The 19,992-nt window shown below is 47.8% G+C and overlaps 3 protein-coding genes and 1 pseudogene across 3 annotated transcripts; 2 read left to right on the top strand and 2 right to left on the bottom strand.

Moving 5' to 3' along the window:
• Positions 1-3,652: 3,652 nt before the first annotated feature.
• On the bottom strand, positions 3,653-5,263 carry LOC127783118 (putative zinc finger CCCH domain-containing protein 57). Its single transcript, XM_052310374.1, is given in 5 exon segments — positions 3,653-3,671; positions 3,751-3,773; positions 3,776-3,994; positions 4,096-4,185; positions 4,301-5,263. Coding segments are annotated over 5 exon segments (1,302 nt in total). The 5' UTR covers positions 5,252-5,263.
• A 3,811-nt stretch (positions 5,264-9,074) lies between these two features.
• Positions 9,075-12,532, top strand: LOC127783117 (uncharacterized; annotated as a pseudogene).
• Positions 12,533-13,759: 1,227 nt separating this feature from the next.
• LOC127783349 (uncharacterized) lies at positions 13,760-15,096 on the bottom strand. The gene has a single exon (XM_052310606.1). It carries the CDS (start codon positions 15,094-15,096, stop codon positions 13,786-13,788), a length of 1,311 nt encoding a protein of 436 aa, XP_052166566.1. The 3' UTR covers positions 13,760-13,785.
• Positions 15,097-17,387: 2,291 nt separating this feature from the next.
• LOC127782951 (uncharacterized) lies at positions 17,388-19,647 on the top strand. Its single transcript, XM_052310244.1, has one exon. The coding sequence runs from the start codon at positions 17,388-17,390 to the stop codon at positions 18,978-18,980; it is 1,593 nt and encodes a 530-aa protein (XP_052166204.1). The 3' UTR covers positions 18,981-19,647.
• The last annotated feature ends 345 nt before the right edge of the window (positions 19,648-19,992 follow it).

Genomic DNA, 19,992 nt, shown 5'->3' with positions numbered 1-19,992 from the left:
ATCGTTTCTTAGACCAAATCACTCTTCACTAAAATGATTTTGTGTATTAACTGGTATATATGGTCGATAGACTACTCTACTACTTTATTTGTACATTTGCCATTGTTGTTCAACACTCTTGTTTTCTGGAAAAAAAAAAAACTACAGGCGAATAACCTACCTTCATCAAATCCCTATAAGTGAAAGGTTAATCTTGAAAAGCCACCTCATTAGTCCACGTAGGAAAGAAAACCTGGGCCATCCGATGGAGATGAAAAAGAAAGAGAGCCGTACAATCTGATCGGTAAAAAAATATTCCAGAGAATTCTAGCGCGTGGGCCGTCTCCCGGACGAGATGAATGAGTGACGGAGAGAGATGACCACGATCGAACTGGCCTAGGGACCAGATATCAATACAATTTTATGTTTTGATCCTCTATACAATTTATGTTACAAAGAAGTCCATTTAATAGGCAGGCATTGTAAAACTTACATATCTATGATATACTTTGGCTAAGACTTGATAGTTAGCAGTGTTTTAAAACTTATATAGTTTAAATTATATAGACTTACAAAAATATATATACTAAAAACTATTATAAAATATAATACAATGCATGACATCAAAATTTTAAGAATTAATTAAGTAACTGTTATAAATTATCATTTTATATATAAATAGGTTATAAAATTATTATAAACAAAGTCTTACAGTTAGAATTTAAAAAGTGCTATAAGAAAAATCCGACAACATAACATGCATATAGTAAAAATATATAAATTGGTGTTTCATAATAAATTATACTCCTAGTGCGTGCCAGCGTCAAGAATTATGGGACTTTTGCTTGGGAGCAGAACGTCCTCCTTTCTGGGACAGAGGGAGTACAAGTTTAGTATAGTCATACTAAATCTGAATACCTATTCATATAAAACAAAATCAAATTGGCTAATATCACACACGTTGGATAAATAGAATATATATATATGAGAGGAGAACAAAGAGGTAGGTGGTGGCCAAAATTCCACCTATGATGTTCTTAACGTATTTTCATTGCAACTCCTATTATTATTTTTTATCATATGCTCCACCTTTTATTAAAATATTTATAAAACTATCATTCTGTTTATATTCAGATCTTACAATTTTTAATTACTTTACACTATTAGCTGAACTTATAGCATTATACACACACACTATGCTTCATATAGTAAATTTTTTTTTTCAAAACCTCTTAATGCTTTACAATTTTTGTAATAAGTTATATTTTCATTTTTACAATAAATTATATTTTCATATACATAACATATAATAGGATGGTTAGAGTTGCACTGTGACTACATAACCTAGTATAGATATAAATCACAAAAAAATGTCATGGAACAGTCAGGCCTGAGTAGGAGTGTTCATTATTATTCAGAAATTAGCCGAATTTTCTGTACGATTGTGTGGCACGCGGCACGCCAACACTAAATATTTTTTTAAGTATAATTGTGTTTACTATATTTGTCATGTGTTTTTTCCCTAAAAATACAATGCGTTTCTCATACCGTTCATCTCTCTAATATGGATCTAATCAATCTGTTCCATTACAATCTAAACGACCTAAAAAACAACAACGTATACGCTTTTATTTTTAATTAATACTTTGATTTGAGGTTTTTGATAGTGGACATGTAAGGCTTCCTTTACAGATTTTTTAAGAAATAAATGATAGTTTTTTTTTTGTTTTTGTGTGGTGTTTTAATTTTTATTTGCAAAGATGTCATCCATTTAGGCTGTGCCTAGGAGGAGAGGGTGTGAACCTCTCCCCCGTGCATGGAAAATGAAATTGCTTATCAGCATATAATTAATTAAGTAAAACTTAAAAAATAGATTAATATAATTTTCATAGCAACTTTCCAGTGGATATTTTTTTGCAAAAACACATCGTTTAGCAGTTCGGAAAACATGCACTTGAAAAATGAAGGAGTGAAGTTGGGAAGTTACACATTAGAATAGCACCTTAATGTTCGTTGCATACTGCAAAACAAGCAAGACTGCTGTTTGTTGACCTGATGACGAATTGTTTTTTTTTTTCAAAATGCTGACAATATAAATTGCAGCTTGCGTTGGATCTCGGAGCTCCGAGATCAGCAGGAATTTTCAATGGCCCACTATTTTGGAAGAAACTTTTCTTTTGGTTATCTTTTTTTATTAGGATGAATATTTTGTTCTGAGCATTTTATTAGATGAATCATCTTGTCTACTATTGGTATATTCTATAATCAATCTTGCCTACTACTCCCTCCGTTCTACGTTTTGGTCTCTCTATCCTTTATCTAGATTTATTTACATTAACACATATTTGAAGCACATGTATGGATTAAGGGGTATGAAACTCTTTTTGCGTGTGCGTGTGAAATCAGAAGGGTAGAAACCTACACACTCACACTCTTGCTTTCTTTTCACCGGAATGGCGTGTGTGAGAGGGAGATCAATAGGAGATGAACACGAGCGATGCCCTCCGCGGAAGCAGAGTATATATACTTCAATCCAAGCTACCAAGACAATCCCTTCTTACCACACTCCTCTCCAAGCAAACATTTCAACCGACACACAGCATTGCAAAATCTTCAGACTAGAAAACTTTCGGCTAGATCACCGATGCCAGACTTCAAAAACTTGATAGTATCAGAGAGTTGGACAAAACGAAGTTGGAACATGACAGCCCATACAGTCATCAAAAAGAAACTGAGGGCAAACATTCGCTTTTGGTGCAAGCAGAGAAGCAGCATTACCGGTCTAATCAGCAACGACTGGACTGAAGGTCTCGAAGGTTAAAACTTCACGCTGTACAAGGCTGGATCTGTTGCAGAGTGCAATGCTGTATCATCTATGTCAGACTAGATCGACCACAACTCCTGCATATATACTTGTGCAGATCAGATTATGTCTAAAAAAACTTTCCAAACCAGTCAGCCCACCAAATATTGTGAGCATTATGGGCACAATAAAAGAACATGACCAATTTATTCGGTTTCACAGCAAAACAAACAAGACATATCTCTACACAGCAGAAAATGTCATATAATGATAACGAGAAATGATTTATAGATTTCTTGGTTATTTTCTAGTGCCTACAAATCATTCTGGACATTCCCATTAGCTGAATTAGTATTTTGTTCTATTTGCATCTTCACACAATTGCAAATATTTATAGTGGGTGCAAACGCATTTCTACTACTACATAGTACTATATATAGAAGGCCGTCATGGTTCAAGATTTTTTTAATCACACAAAAGATAATGAGAGGTGTCTATGTCTTATTTCTCAATTCATGACCTGATGTCACATGGAATGATCATCATCACTCATTATTAATCTAGCCAATTCCCTATAGTAATGTCGATCCAGCCTCTACTCCAATGCAGAACAACTACTGTAACTCTGTAGTGGACTGGAAATATATGCAGTGTAAAAATTATCCGTGATCAACACTTCAATAGAGCTATGGATTTACCATAAAAGTAGGCAATGCAAAAAAATGGATCCCAACTAGTACTGTAAGGTGGACAATATTCAGCTAGATAAGAAACAAAATCTTGCAAACATGTACTTCTGAATACACAGATGACCCTGACCGGCCAAAATTTTCTACAGGTTGCAGAAAGGGTGGATGTTCACCTAAGTGATTAGAAGTGTTTCCCGTTGCTAAAATGTGAGACCAGAACATGACAATTAATCAGCAAATCTATCATATGTAGTACCTGTCAAGAATGGATCGACATACAGTGGCTCCCGAGCTAATCGGTGCTATGCTTGTACCGGCATTTGTCCCCATACCAGCACCCTTTCCCAGCTAGCCAGTAACGGCACGGCTCTGTTCTGTACTTGGGGCCGGCGTCGATTACCCGCAGTTCGTCTTGACTGTGAGCATATTCGCACCCGTCACCAGAGGAGCAATGTCCGGTTCTGCACCAGTCCGGGCACATGACAGTTTTTGGTTCCCGCATCTTCTGCTTCCCCTTGGCCTGCTAACATGCACAATGTAATGTGGCACTCACTCTCAATCCGTTGCTGGTTGCACTTGCGTGTACGTACCGTGACGCAAGTTCACTGGATATATATGGCTCACCTGAATAGCGCCCTTCTCGCTCGGAACATGCCCATGGTGATAGTGCTGCGGCTTCTGGAACAGGACTCCCCCGTCGCCGTCGTAAGGAGCCTAAGAACATGCACAACAAGCACGAACGTGTCTGTCACTGATCCATTACCGGCCGGTTGCCGATCGATCGACTTGCCATGCCATTCACCGTGAGCAAGTTGATCGAATAGCTCACCTGCATGTTCATGAAGCTGGGGTCACCGGGCAGCGGCTGCTCGGACAGGAAACCTTGGCCGTAGCCACCTTGATGCTGAGCCTGCGGAAACATGAAGCCTTGTCCGTAACCACCCTGCTGCCACTGCCAGTGCTGGAACGGGACATCCTGGAGGTAGCCACCTCGCTGAAACATGATGCCCTGGCCGTGGCCGTAGTAGCCACCTTGCTGCGGTTGCTGGAACGGGACGCCCGGCTGCTGGTAGCCATCGTGCTGCGGCTGCTGTTGAAATGGGAAGCCCTGCGGCGGCTGCAACGGCAAGTCCTGGTGCGAAGCCTGATCAGTGAACCGGTGGAGCTTGGTGTTCTCCAGAAACAGAGCATGCGCAAGAGAGATGACGTCCTCCAGATACTGCCACAAGGTTCCTCGAGGAGAGTAGATTCCTTCCATGTCTTTTACCAGGTTCTTGAGAGCAAGACATGCCATATGAATCCGGTCCTCGGCGTTGTCGCAGTTGCTTGGGTAGGGAAGCATCCTTTCGCAGGGGACGTAGATCTGGTCGGGCGTGTTTGGCGAGTGTGCTGGTTCCGGACCTCGCATGTCGTGCTCGTAGATTTGATCGGGCCCGCTGTAGACGGCGCCGAGCTGGCGACACAGGTAGTCCTCGTACTCATCTCTGACCTCGCCGTCGCCGCCCTGCTGCTCTGCCTCTGCATCCGCGCGGCGTCGGCGCGCATCATCCTGCAACAACTCGTGGCTGGTGTCGCGGTGGCGCATCAGGATCAGGCCCTCGTACTCGCCTTCTCTGACCTCGCGGCCGTGCTGCTCTGCGTCGTCCGCATCGTTCTGCGACTCGTGGCCGGTGTGGCGGCGGCGCAGCAGGTCCTCGTAGCCGAACTCGTCTATGACGACCTTGTTGCGGCCGTGCCGCTCGAAGTCGTCCGAACTTACAGCGGCCTCGGCCAACGCCATGGGAGAGACGTCACAGCCCACTGGCTCCTGCAAAAAAACCATTCACAAACTCAGGATCGATTCAGCCTCGCGCGTCGCAGTTGCGAGAATACCTGAAGGAGAAGTCGGCGGAGCGCCACGTTCTGGGCGAGGAGGCGGCGCGCGATGACCAGCAGCTGGTGCAGCTTCGGGAGACACACCTTGTGGAACACGCGGGGCATTTGCACGACCATTCTGGGTTGGAGGCCGCGGACGTCGCGGTAAGCTGTCTCTGCATCCTCCACCAGACGGTGAAGCTCCGGCGACGACGCATCGATCGGCTCGCCGGCGCCGGCGCGCGCTCCCCATGTCGCGGCCGCGCTTCCTTTGAGGAAGTCGAGCAACGCCTCTATGTTGCCAATTCTCTTCGTGCGGAACGCCACGTCCTGGCCAAACATGTCGATCTGCTGCAGCGTGATCGGAATCCTATCCAGGAGGCAGACGATCGCTTCGAACCGCAGCTTCGTCACAGGATCGCACACAGCACCGACACCGGGATCCACGGCTAGCTCATCCTCCTCTTGCTTCATGTCTGCCTGCAAGAGAGGGGAAAAAATCCATCAAGCAAAACGCGCAGGAAACAACATTAAACACAACGATTTCTCCGGAGAAAATTAAAAAAAAAACTCGATCAGAATCTGGACAGAGCGAGGTGCTGGTGCTGCTGCATAAGATCGAACAGTTCGCATGCACATCCGACCGATCCAAACGCGCAGGAATTAAACACCATCAAACACGTCAATTTCTCAGGAGAAAAAACTCGATCAGAATCTAGAGAGAGTGAGGTGTCGCATAAGATCGAACAGTCCGCATGCACATCGCACTGATCCGTCCAGAAAAAAAACCACGAACTACTCCAAAATCCAAATCCAAGCGAGATCGAGGGAAAAAAAACATCCAAATCAACGTGTCTAAGACTAGCACTAACACAACACCCACAAATCGAATCCGAGTTCATGATCAACAAGCAAAAACTCTGCTCACCATGGTACGGGAAAGCGGAGAGGGGGAGGGGAGAGGAGAGAAGTTTGGCGTTCGAAATGGGGGAGGTGACGTCTCTGCTCGGAACCAGAGCCTTGTGTGCTGTGTGGGTTTATATAGAGAGACTCGAAGAACAGCTGGCTGGAATGCGGCGTGCTCAGCAAGCTACTACCTGCTTGGGCGGGCGCCTTCTATTCGTTGTAGAATATTCTAGAAGCTACTTGCCCGGGCACAAAAAGCACATGAGATGCACACCCGTACGGATGAAAGGATCTAATGAAACCGTGAAACGGCATGGATATGATGGGTTGTAGCCAAATGATTGGCTGCGTTCGCTTGGGCTAGATGGGAACCAATCCCCTTCGCTCGAAAAACGGAACGATATATTAGCACGTGTTTAATTAAGGATTAGCTTTTTTTTTCAAAAAGGGTCAATATGATTTTTTTAAGCAACTTTCATATAGAAACTTTTTGCAAAAAACAGACCATTTAGCGGTTTGAAAAGCGTGCGCGTGGAACACGGAGAGGAGATAGGAACTTGCTGTGCCGAACACAGCCTAAATCTCCGTCCTAAAAATATAAGAAAATTTAAAATTGGATATGGACATTAAGAAAATAGATAAACCTACACGACATAAGTTATGATTTGTTGAGAAGAGAAATTAAAAGGTGTAACGTTGTGATTAGTTAAGAAAAAAAATGTAGGTGGGATAAGTTGTTATATTTCGAGATAAATTTTAAATGCTAAAAATTGTTATATTTTATAACGGATAGAGTAGCACGTTAGTTGAAAAAAAAATCGCCCATTAGTTTGAAAGAGGCTTATCTTAATTCTTCCTCAGATCATCTCAAGCATCCTCTCTATCCCACTCATTAAGCTAAATTTTTACAATCCTAAGCAAAAAAAAATACACTCCAACAATCTGGTCATCTGACTTGCCAAAAAATAACACTAACCAAACATGGGCTCAAGCTGGCCAAATTTGGTCAGCTGCGACCACTGCCCACCTATGGGACCCGCAGTCTCTCTCTCGCACACTAAACATCATCACCTCTGTACGTGCCAGCCGCCACCACCAGTCATGGAGCACCTAATCAAGAGTTGTCCCCAAGCCCACCACCACTCTTGCACCCCTACCGCCTCGATCGATGCCCTCCTTCACTACTCCGAATGCTCGGGAATAAGGCGTGCCTGCACCGTCGATGGCCACCGTGCCTATATGCCTCCCCATTGCACGAGCTCACCTCCACTGTTGGCCGAGGTCGCCACAACGTTGCCAACCGAGTTCGGCACTCCTTCTATACCACCGGCCATCGTGCCTCTACCTCTCCCGCAGTGCAAGCTCACCACCACCGTTGCTGCAATGTCGCCAGCCGAGGTCAGCGCTCCTTCCGCCGCGCGGATATCGTCGTGTCTCACCTCCCTCACCGCAACCTCCTAGGCCATGTGTTGTTGTTGTCACTGTCGCCCGGGTGCTGGTGCTGCTACGGGCACCAGTGGCTTCTTCCCCTCTCGTCACCTACCGCTGCTGTTGTTGGCTCTCTCCCCCTCTTGTCACCGCTATTGCTGCTAGTGGGTGGTGGAGAGTTGGAGGATGGAGGATTGAAGGTAGTGGATTGGAGAAAGAAGCGAGAGACTAACATATGGGTTTCACTATCATGTACTCAAAATGGAGAGTCTGTTCGAGTGAGCAACAAGTCGGACTTGCCAAATCAATTGAAGAGCTGATTATATGGGTGTTTGGAGAGACTGGTTTGGATAGTCTTGTAGAGTTGTAGAGTTACTCTCAGGCTCCTCTACTCTTCTTTATCCTCCCCTCTCTCCTTCTCTCCATGGCTCTACCCATATTGAATCTGCCCCTGTCCATGTATAATGGTTAACATTCTGTAATGTCGAGCTAATTTATTCCCTTGTTTTAACTATATCGGGTCACTTTTAAGGGAGTCAAAGTGAACTTATTCCTTTCCTGCCTAATGCATCACAGCCCAACACCCTGGCCGTGATCGATAGTGTTCTGGCCCCCAACACGTTAGAGATGCTCACGTTCCGGGCTAACACATTACGGCCCACCTTTTTCAAGGAATCCCGATGTGGCCCAAGCACGTGGTGAGAACCTGTTCCACCTTATCTATCTATCTCGGTCAGGGCATGCGTTTTTTCTAGAAAATGATACTTTTTACAAGCTTCTACATCTAACCGGATATATGCAGCTATTTAAATTGGAAACTTAGCCACACAAACAACCCGATCTGAAATTCTTTTCTATGAAGATGTTACTGTTTAGATTTTCTCTCTGAGAAAGATTTCTTTTAATGGATCTCCTCTTGTTCCTCGATTTGAATTCAGGACTTTAGAGTGCTACTCAGATTATTGTAATCACTGTGCTTATGTTTATAAGTTAACTAGAAAAAATGCCCGTGCATTACAACATGTAAATGCTATTTAAATTTTATTATTGCTATACAGTTTAGTTAGAATATTTATTAGGAGTCCGTATTTCATCTCAGGTTAGCATGCAAATTTCTTTTAAAAGATTTCTTATATGACTCCGTTTATACTTTCAAAAGGAACAAGCTTAAAATCTATCTCAGACACGGATTTGTATTTTCAAAAACGAACGAACTTAAAAGCCGACTCAAATACGCATGACGTTTTAAAATACCAATAAAAGCATCTTTAATTTTTATAATAGTAAAGAAGAGAATGAGATTAAGTGAAACATAGTCGTACTCGTACACACGCATGATCACACGGCTAGTCGGTGATATATAATATCACAATCGATCAGCGCCGCTTAGTACGGCGCGTGGGCACTGGGCAACGATGAAGAGGAAAAGAGAGGACGCCGCGGCGGATGGAGAGATCACGGCTGCCGTGTCGCGCGCGGGCACGTCGTCGTCGTCGTTCGGCGGCGCCGCCATCTGCGACGACGTCGTCCGCAACATCTTCGCCCGCCTGCCGGCCCGCGACGCCATCGCGTCCATGGCGCTGTCGAGGCACCACCGCCGCCTGATCACCAGCCCGGACTTCGTCCGCCTCCACTGCCGCCACGGCGCGCCCCTGCCGCGCCCGCACATCGCCTACGTCGCCACGGCGCCCGTCGTCACCCACCGCGACATGCTAGCCCGCATCAACTCCCTCCAAGAACGTGGCAGGCAACGAGAACGTTACGCGACGACCCAGAGCCGGACCGCTTCTCGTCGACGTCGAGGTACGATGGCTTCAACGTCGCCGGCGCCGCCGATCGTCGGCACCAACCCGATGCGCGCGCTCGCCGGGAAGAAGTACAGCGACCAGAAGTACGTTGGCACGTGCAACGGCGTCATTCTCCTCGCCGGCAGAGGGGAGGATGACGAGCATTTTTCCGGCCTCCTGAACCCCGCCGTCGCCGATGGCGAGAGAGAGGTCTCCGTCGTCGTCCCTCCCTCGCCGGACGACTACCACGCATCGGGATTCGGCTACGGCCCGATGACCAGAACATACAAGCTACTGCTTTGCAAGCACAAGTGCGTGGCCAACTTCACAACATACTCCAATGGCCGCCGCAGGAGAAACGTTCCCGGTGAACCTCTCTATCTGTGGCGTGCTGACGAGCTGCATGTTTATGTTAGAAGTATAATATGTTAGTTAGAGATAAGAGTTAAAAATAAATTATAGAGATAAGATATATCCTACAGAAGTAGAGATAGAATCCTATAGATAAGATACAGTCATAGAGATAGAATCCTAGAGATAAATCTACTCTTATTTGTATTGTACTCTAAGTCTCTATCCCATATGTACTCCTATATATATCCCATGAGAGGATACGAGAAAATATCAGAATACAACAAATTAGATTTTTTCACATGGTATCAGATACTACCGTCGCTCCATTAGTCTTCCGCTCGCGCCGCCCCGGGGAGATGACATCTTTTTAGTCTCCCTGGGGCGCGCATCCATCAACCACCGTGCAAAAAATTCCTAGATTAAGTAATGATTAGCATTAGATTAGATCTTCATTAGCTAGCCACATAAAAGCCATGATCCTCATGAGCAGAAGCAGCAAGCCAACAACCACGACCATTGTCATGCGCATGCATGCATGGATCGTGTGGCACATCCTCGGGAAGGCACGAGAAGGTCAAACTTCGGTGCACAGGCGCACGGACCTCCCCGCGCACGACTTCATCTACACCGACAGTACTGATCATCATCAGCCGTACGACTGCGCAATTGTCTTCGCCGATGCAACATCGCCGATGGTCTTTATCAACAAGATGGTCTTCATCAACAAGGGAAACACGCCGCCGCCACTTGTCCATAAGGATGGACATCCCGCGTCCTCTGACAGATTAATCTGCAAGACGCTTCATCGATGACATCGACCGCGTTCTTTACGATGGCAACGACCGCGTCACCGACGACGGCATCGATCACGTCATCTACGACTACAACGACTGTATCAACCCGGCATCACTATTGTGATGACCGCTACACGGCGCAGAAGGACCAACCAAAGTGGTGGCCTCATCGCCAACGATGTCCTCTGACATATGCAAGACGTTTCCAATGGCATCCTCTGACATCTACAAGGTGCAAGGTGCTAACAATTGCAGTTTCGTCTTCACACCATGGCGTAAATATTTTTTTTTCGCCTTCGGCTATATGCGGCTACAACAACTACCACGACTACGGCTACTACATGATCGGCTACATCGACAAACGTCTACAACAAAAATCATTGACGGAAACTCCAGTCAAAGTGTCCGTGTCATCGCTATCGTCCATGACACTCCTGCTATGACTGCGGGAGGGAATAGAGGAGAGTCAAGGGACGACACATATGGAGACGCAGGAACCAGGTGGAGGACCATCCATCAGAGATGCAATCGATGATGGTGAGTCGATGGAGATGAAATAGAAGATTTCAAATACAGTCGCAATCGTTCGCTTCGCTCCCGTTACGACTGAGGGGAATGTTAGAAGTATAATATGTTAGTTAGAGATAAGAGTCAAAAACAAATTATAGAGATAAGATATATCCTAGAGAAGTAGAGATAGAATCCTATAGATGAGATACAGTCCTAGAGATAGAATTCTAGAGATAAATCTACTCTTACTTGTATTGTACTCTAAGTCTCTATCCCATATGTACTCCTATATATATCCCATGAGAGGATCGATGTAATATATGAGAAAACATCAGAATACAACAAATTAGATTTTTCCACAGTTTACTCGCTCGGCGGCGGCGCGGCGGAGCAGCCGCGAACGGTGCTCGCCGGGCTGGACGGCGACATGATCCACCGCCGCTCGCTTTACATGGACGGCACGGTGTACCTCCTCAACGCCGACAAGGAGACGGTCCTCGCCTTCGACGTTGACGACGAGACCATCACCTCCATCGCCTTGCCCGGCGAGCGCGTCGCCGGTGGCAAGCCGCGGTCGCACCTCAAATCGGATCTCATGGAGATGTCCGGGCGTGTGTGCTATTGGGAATAGTCCCACATTGCTTATCTAGGGGGAGTTGAACCAACTTAAAAATGGGGGAGCCCCTCACCTCTTGAGCTAGCTTTTGGTGTGTGCTGTTGGGAATAGTCCCACATTGCTTATCTAGGGGGAGTTGAACCAACTTAAAAATGGGGGAGCCCCTCACCTCTTGAGCTAGCTTTTGGGGTGTAGTAAGGCTTTCTCTTGGTTGGGCCAATGTTTCGGTTTTGGGACCACGGGTGTGAGTCCCGTATGTGCCTGTGTGTGAGGCCGGTCAAGGCTAAGGGGCGCCAATGTGTGACCAAAAATTCATCGCCGTGTGGCTGCTCACGACCGAACGCCGGTGGGAGCGGCGGTGCGCGTTCCGCAACGACTGGTGCTGGCCGGCGACTGTCGCCGGCGTCTGGGACTGCGGCGGCGCGCTGCTCATTGTCATCCAGGCCGACGACGAGAGCTCCATCTTCATGTACGACGACGCGACGGGCGAGGTGTCCCGGCTGAACCCGCCGCCCGACGCGTCGCCGGAGAAGAGTGACTACCGGATCTGCTGGGGTTACAAGCCGACGCTCGTGACGCCGGCGAGCATCGTCGGCGAGTTCGACCAGGAAAAGCAGCGGTGCCGCGACATCGCGGCGGATGTGCTCGCCGCCGTGACGCCCCTGAACGAGATGCACAAGCGGAAAGGGCAGGAAGCGGCGCTGCACACCGTCTGCTTCATGGAGTTCTTGGTCGGTGTCATGCGGAAGCTCCCCGGCAATTTGCGACGTGTTATCGCGGGTTTAGATCAGTTTTACCAGTCTGCTGCATAAACTGAAATCAATTAATACTTGATTTAAGTTGTTTAATTTTCAAAGGAATTGGAAAAATCTACCTCGTTCTGAATTGCATTGTTTCATTTGAAGCAGGCATGATATATAACACTCAATGTGCACATGTACAGTTTTATGAATTTTGCAGGGTATAATGTATATGCGTTAATTGGAAGTTATACTCTTCCTTTTCTTTCATGTATAATCAAAATTGAGTATCATGCTAATACACACGGTCTATAAATTGCTGGCGTGCCAATCGGCATGCTGGTTTTTTAGTGTATACAGGTTCAGACTGCTTGGAAGCATCATACCATACTCCCGTGTTCTTGACCAGATGATGATGAAGTTTACATTGTGTTTCTTAGAGGTTGTTTGGGGTTACTATAGGATTCAGCGGTTGATCCGGCCATGGTTCGAGTCTTCAATAGATTTTTTTAGGTTGATCGGCCATGCTGATCCATCTTGAAGATAGAAATTGCTAAAGAAATTGTCGTAAATTTTTTAGACGAAAAACTTTAAATTGTATCTTATAGTGTAATTACACCAAAATTATATTGTTTTTAATCTCACTTATTATTATATAAGTTATTATATAAAAGTTAGAACGTAGTTATAGTAGTTACATTAAATTGCACTACTATTATTATATTACAATATGCTTTTCAAAAAATAACTTGAGGCATTATTTTACGGAATTGCTAAAAATATGTCGCCAGTTTTTTGGGCTGATTTTAGTCGGTGTCGCTGGCCGTACGATTGCTCCGTGAGTATTTGCTGGTCGTTGGATGTTTTCACGCACGGCGGCATTGCAGCAAGCCCTAATCTTGTTTGTTGATCAGCGTTGATCGTTGCACTGATACCTTCTCTTATACAAGTTACACCACACTTACACACCACTTACATATGTAATTAGTATGTAATTTTAGTATTTACATATGTAATTCTAGGACTTACATTATAAATACACTAAAATTACATATGTAATTTAGGGACTTACAATGTAAATACATGCCGACTATTTTTTGGTGAAAAATATGGCACCATAAATATAGCTAATCCCTTATTTTAAGATAATCCTAGGTTAAATATGGGCCCACAAGAAAACTGGAATAAAATCCAGCAATGACTAGCCACACCTTACTATCTTACATAATTCTATAATTGGCCCAATTTATTCTCAAACATAAATCGTTTTGTACATAACTTTACATGCACTGACTCAGCTTTGCCCAAAATTCCTTTCCTAGTTTTCATACATGAGAAGATCCATGCTTGAGGTCAGAGACAATTTGGCGCTCCCTGTTGAGCGTCCTCTGCTTCTCCACCTTCTTCTTGTGATCCATGGCCATGTCGTCCTCCTTGACGACGAACACCTGCCCTATCAGCGGCGCCTCCTCCCCCATCAGCACCTTCCCCTGGAGGTGCGGCAGGAACCCGCCGCCGAGGAATCGCCGGAGGAAGTTGAGCCGGACAATGTCCGTCCATGTCGACGCCGTCAGCCGCCCGTGGTGGGACGACGACGCGCGCACCGAGCTCGCCGGTGCCTTGCCGCCGGCGAGGAACGTCGTGATGCTCTTGAAGAGCTCCTTCTGCTCGACAAAGTTGGCCTTGCCGACGCCCGCTCCGGCGGCTTCGTTGGCGAGCTCGGACGCTCTGGCCGCCACGCCGGAGATGAGGGCGCCGTTGCTGTCCCGGGTCAGGAGCTTCATCTCGATGGTGACGGCGAGAGCCTCGCCGGCGGCCATTCGGACGGCGCGGCTGTCGGAGTGGAGGAGCGAGGCGAGGTGCGCCGCCGTGTCGCGCCACGCGGCGGGAGAGGACGCCGCCGCCTTCTTCTTCTTCCAGCCGTCGGTGGTGGTCAGCACGAGCGTCCACGCCGACACGGCGGCGGCCAGGACATGAGGGCTCGTCTTCCACGCCACGCCGGCGACCTTGGGCCCCGTGCTTGGGCGGATCAGCCCCCACAGCGCCTTCACGCACGCCTCCGTGTCGTCCATGTTCTCCGCGGCGACGTCGACGAACGCGACGACGGCGAGGGACTCGAGCGCGGCGATCACCAGGGGCGCGTCGGTTGACACCTCGAGGATCCGGGAGACGAGCGGGAACGTCTCCGCCATGATCTTCTTCGAGCCAGGGCCGGGTTCGAGCGGGTTGTACGTCTCCGCCGGCAAGATCCTCCTCTTGGAGCCCGGGCCGAGCGTGACGGCGAGCAGCGCGACGGCGCGGAGCGCGAGGCGGGCCTCCTTGGCGGCGGCTCCCTTCTTGATGGAGGCGCAGCAGCCGCGAACGATCTCACCGCGTAGGTGCCACCCGATGAAGTGGGCGGGGACGAAGCCCTCGAGCGCGCCGACGAGCGACGCCAGCGCCGCCTCCCGCGTGGACGCCCGGCTCTCGTGCACGGAGACGGCGACCTTCTCGAGAACGGCGACTCTCTGATTAATCTTCTGGTAGTAGATGCTCATGCCGCCACCGCTAGCGCTGCTGGTGTCATCGCCGTCCAGTATGGACGACGACGACGAGGCGTGGCCGTTAGAGCGGCGAATGGATTTCCCCAGCACCATGGTGAGTGGTGGTTGACTGGTCTAGGCAAGTGATCGAACAGGTCGCCTGCGCAGTGAGCGGGTGGTTGAGGCAATCGATCGAACACTTTGGGAGGCGCAGTGAGTGGAGGAGAGGAGGGGCAGGGGATATGTAGGCAAGCGGAGAACCGACTCCGAATCGGAGTCGGAGTTTGCACGTACGGCGGCGGTGCTGATTCCGAGTCGGTTAGGTGTCATGCTTGTTGGCTGAAATTTATAATAAGCAAGTAAAAGCCCCAAATTTCCACCTAGCATGCATTGGTGAGGTGTCATGCTTTGCTGAAGCCAACCAGTTCCAAGTATGTGAGTCCAGTCACTAGTAACTTCTTATTGACAGTACAAGTGCTATGAACACGGCACAAAGTAACTTCTTATTCGGTCTCGGTCTTAACCGAAATCAGTACCAGTTTCATATATGCAAAGAAATCATATAGAATTTCAACAAAAAGAAAATCGCAAGCACGTTTGAGTAAAGAACTTTATTGTGTTACATGCCTAGAAGGAAGGAGTGGGAACGTAAAAATTACAATTTAATCCTATTGAATTTAATGGATTATACGTTGTATTTAGATTTTTTTTTATTAATCCAGTTTTCATTTTTACCGAGGAGACTAACCGAATTGTCCAAAGAATTCACTGCCTAGGACTGAATTACTTGGTCTCAGTCTTTTCGGTTTGCTGTTTTTCTGCCTACCTCCATCCGTGCCTACGTCTTTCGCGTGCTCCTTTTTTTTTCTCGCGATCGGATTTCATTGCCCACCTGTACGTGCAACAGACCCACACCCGGAGATGGATTCTAATAGCTCGAGTGGACGTCCACCCGTTTATTGCATGTCAACTAGATGGTTACGAAATTTTTTTTAAAAAAATTTGACAAGATAGATCAATATGTAATATATCACTTCACAATCATGCAAGTTCAAATTCAACTTCTATAAGTTGTAACAAAAATAACAAATTTAATTGTAAATATACATATAGTAATTTGGGTTTTGTTTGTTACAATTTGTACAAATTGAATTTTAATGATGACGCTCTCTCTCGTGGCTCGATCTTCTGGTGAGGGGATAACTCTCGCTTTGATCGAGTGCGACGTTTGCGACGTGGCTACCAACTAGAACAAGTCCAGGATGCCGTGCAATCGCTACACCACAAACAATGTCGTACCAACCGTGACGCGCGGTTGATGATACCTACAATGCAAACGAGAGAACACTGCAAGAACAAGATAAGATGCAATCTAAATATTGCGAATAAGTGATTAAGCACAAAGGAATAGTTGCGATTGAAGTGGTAGATCTAATCGACCTGGCAAATCAACACACAAACTATTGGGGGCTCTGAATGAATAGTTGCTGACTAATCGAGTGAGGACTAGAGACAAGGTGAATAGCACTTGGCAAAATTCAACTAAACAAAACTCAATTGTTTTTTAGGATGTACAAAGCTATTTATAGACGAAAATAAAGCTAGGGTTAAGTGCTAATTCGTGGAGGTGGAGGGAGACACTTCCGAGATGGGCCTAGTCTATTACAAGGCCCAAGGCCCAAGTTCGATTTCAGCAACAGCACTGTCTTATTTTAGCGATTCCCATTGACTCGAGATGAATTTGGACATAAGACCAGATGCGTTTGAAAGGTAGCGAGATAAGCTTTCCACGAAGTCCAAGATCACCCAAATTGAAGTTGGCATGAAGGCGCTAGGTCCGTTTGAAGTTAATGCTATCTCCGGAGGTCGAACTGGATTCTAAAACTTATTGGACTTTGATATCTTGTAAATCATCCATTCATCCGATGTATTCTTTGACAATGTTTTATATTTCTCATGTTTAGTTATATGCATATATTTGATGGTCACATCATTTAACTTGTATGTTTATAGATTGATATATTACATATCCTCTATCTTGTTTATATATTTTTTAAATTTTTTTATAAGATGACATGTTAAAATAGTTTCCGCCCGCGCCCTCGTTAATCCACGCGCGCGGCTTCGTCCGATCGTCCTCCCGTGCAAGGCGTTGCCTCCGATCGATCGTACGCGGCGTGTTGGTTCAGGATTACGCTTTCGTCCGCGTTCCGCTCGGCCTTACGGACAGAGGTGGCCATTGAGTCACCGACATGTGGGCCCAATATCAACGCGGGGTCCACATGTCAGCGTCTCAACGGCATCGGCCGTTACGCATCGATCCCGATCCGGACCTATATACGTACCTGGCCGGTTTTACGTCTCCTCACAAAATCAGCGCCGCTCATCCCGGCGCGTGGGCAGCGATGAAGAGGAAGAGAGAAGCCGCCGCCGCCGCCGTCGCCGTCGCGGATGGAGAGACCACGACCGCCGCGGCGCGCGCGGACTCGTCGTCGTCGTCGGAGGGCGGCAGCGTCTGCGACGACGTCGTCCGCAACATCTTCGCCCGCCTGCCGGCCCGCGACGCCGTCGCGTCCATGGCGCTGTCGAGGCGCCATCGCCGCCTGATCACCGGCGAGGAGTTCCGCCGCCTCCACTGCCGCCACGGCGCGCCCCTGCCGCGCCCGCACGTCGCCTACGTCGCCACCGCGGACGTCGTCGCCCACCGCGACACCGCCGGCCGCGTCGACTCCCTCGAGAGATGGGCGCACCAGCGAGCCGCCCGCGGCTTCTCGACCGGAGCCTTCGCCTCGCAGTCGAGCTACGACGCGGCGCCGCACCGCTCGTTGAGTTACCATGGCTTCCACGTCGCCGGCGCCGCCGCCGCCGCCGGCCGTCGAGGCGGTACCAACCCGATGCGAGCGCTCGCCGGCCAGAAGTACGACAACCACAAGTACGTCGGCACGTGCAACGGCGTCGTACTCCTCGCCGACAAGGAGCCCTCCGTCGGCTTCCTCCTGAACCCGGCTATCGCCGACGGCGAGAGGAAAGTCTCCGTCGTCCCTTCCTCGCCGGACAATGACACGAAGTATCACATCTCGGGCTTCGGCTACGGCCCAAGGACAAGAACCTACAAGCTACTGCTTTGCAAGCACAAGAGCGTCGCCAACTTCAAAAGACTCAGCAATGGCGGCATAGCACGCGTTCCCGGTGCACCTTACTACCTATGGCGAGCTGACGAGTTGGTTGTTTACTCGCTCGGCGGCGGCGCGGCGGAGCAGCCGCGAACGGTGCTCGCCGGGCTGGACGGCGACATGATCCACCGCCGCTCGCTTTACATGGACGGCACGGTGTACCTCCTCAACGCCGACAAGGAGACGGTCCTCGCCTTCGACGTCGACGACGAGACCATCGCCTTGCCCGGCGAGCGCGTCGCCGGTGGCAAGCCGCGGTCGCACCTCAAATCGTATCTCATGGAGATGTCCGGGCGCGTGTGCGTGGCGACGGTCGACGACGGCGACAGGGAAACCAACGCCGTGTGGCTGCTCATCACGACCGAACGCCGGTGGGAGCGGCGGTGCGCGTTCCGCAACGACTGGTACTGGCCGGCGACGGTCGCCGGCGTCTGGGACTGCGGCGGCGCGCTGCTCATCGCCCTGCAGGCCCACGACGAGAGCTCCATCTTCCTCTACGACGACGCGACGGGGAAGGTGTTCCACCTGAACTCGCCGCCTCACGCGTCGCCGGAGAAGAGCGACTACCGGATCTGCTGGGGCTACAAGCCGACGCTCGTGTCGCCGGCGAGCATCGCGGGCGAGGCGAGCCAGGACGAGCGGCGGCGCCGCGACGTGGCGGCGGATGTGCTTGCCGCCGTGAAGCCCGTGAGCGAGGCGCACGAGCGGAAAGGTCAGAAAGCGACCCTGCACACCGTCTGCCTCATGGAGTTCTTGGTCGGCGTCATGCGGAAGCTCCCGAGCGAGTTGCACCACGGTATCGCGGATTTAGATCAGTTTTACTGATCCCTTTTACTGTGTTTGCAATCCTGAGTTACCAACCCCTCTTCATCATATTCCGCGCGCATGCTTTTCAAACTGCTAAACGGTGCGTTTTTCGTAAAAAGTTTCTATATGAAAGTTACTTAAAAAAATCATGTTGATCCATTTTTTTAAAAAAAATAGTTAATACTTAATTAATCACGCGCTAATGGACCGTTCTGTTTTCCATACGCGCTATGCACATTGGGAACTTAGGATTGCAAACACACCTACATGTTTTGCTGCAAAATTTGAAGTTGATACTTGATTCGGGCTCCTTTTGGAAATGTTTGGAATTCAGTAGGGATCACATGTACTCCCTCTGTCCCAAAAAAAGGCAAACCCTGGGTTTCCGTGTCCAACTTTAACTGTCCGTCTTATATAAAATTTTTTTATAATTCGTATTTTCATTGTTGTTAGATGATAAAACATGATTAGTATTTTATGCGTGACTTGTCTTTTTAATATTTTTTATAATTTTTTTAAATAAGACGGACGGTAAAACTCTAGACACGGAAACCAGGGTTTGTCTTTTTTCAGGATGGAGGGAGTAATAAAGTAGAGTTCAGTTCCTGTAGGAACCAGAGAAATTCTCTGGTTCTGAATTAGTACCCCTTAAATTCCCTGTTCTGAATTACCTTTATTGTTCATTTGAACCTTAGCAGGCATAATAAAACCGAATATGCACATCTAGTATCAGTTGTGTATTGGAAGTTCTTTTTCTCCTCTTGTGTGTGATCAAATTTGGAGTTTGAATTTTGCGAGATGGCACGTGGTATCATTATACATTGGTTGATTTTTCATGCCTGATTTGAGTAATCTTCATGGTCTATATTTGATATACTCACTTCTACATACCTTTCATCATTTGCAATGAAGCTGTGCTAAGAGTGTTGCAACATTGTACCAGTTTCAGTTAAAATCTGCAATAAGCCAACCTGCTAGTACATGCAATTCACTCACAAAAGTGCTATTGCATAGTTACATGTTTTTCATT

This window comes from Oryza glaberrima, chromosome 8 (assembly GCF_000147395.1).
Source record: "Oryza glaberrima chromosome 8, OglaRS2, whole genome shotgun sequence".
In the NCBI taxonomy this organism is placed as follows: domain Eukaryota; kingdom Viridiplantae; phylum Streptophyta; class Magnoliopsida; order Poales; family Poaceae; genus Oryza; species Oryza glaberrima.
Note: the sequence above shows the minus strand (reverse complement) of the source record. Positions and strands in the feature narration are given on the sequence as shown.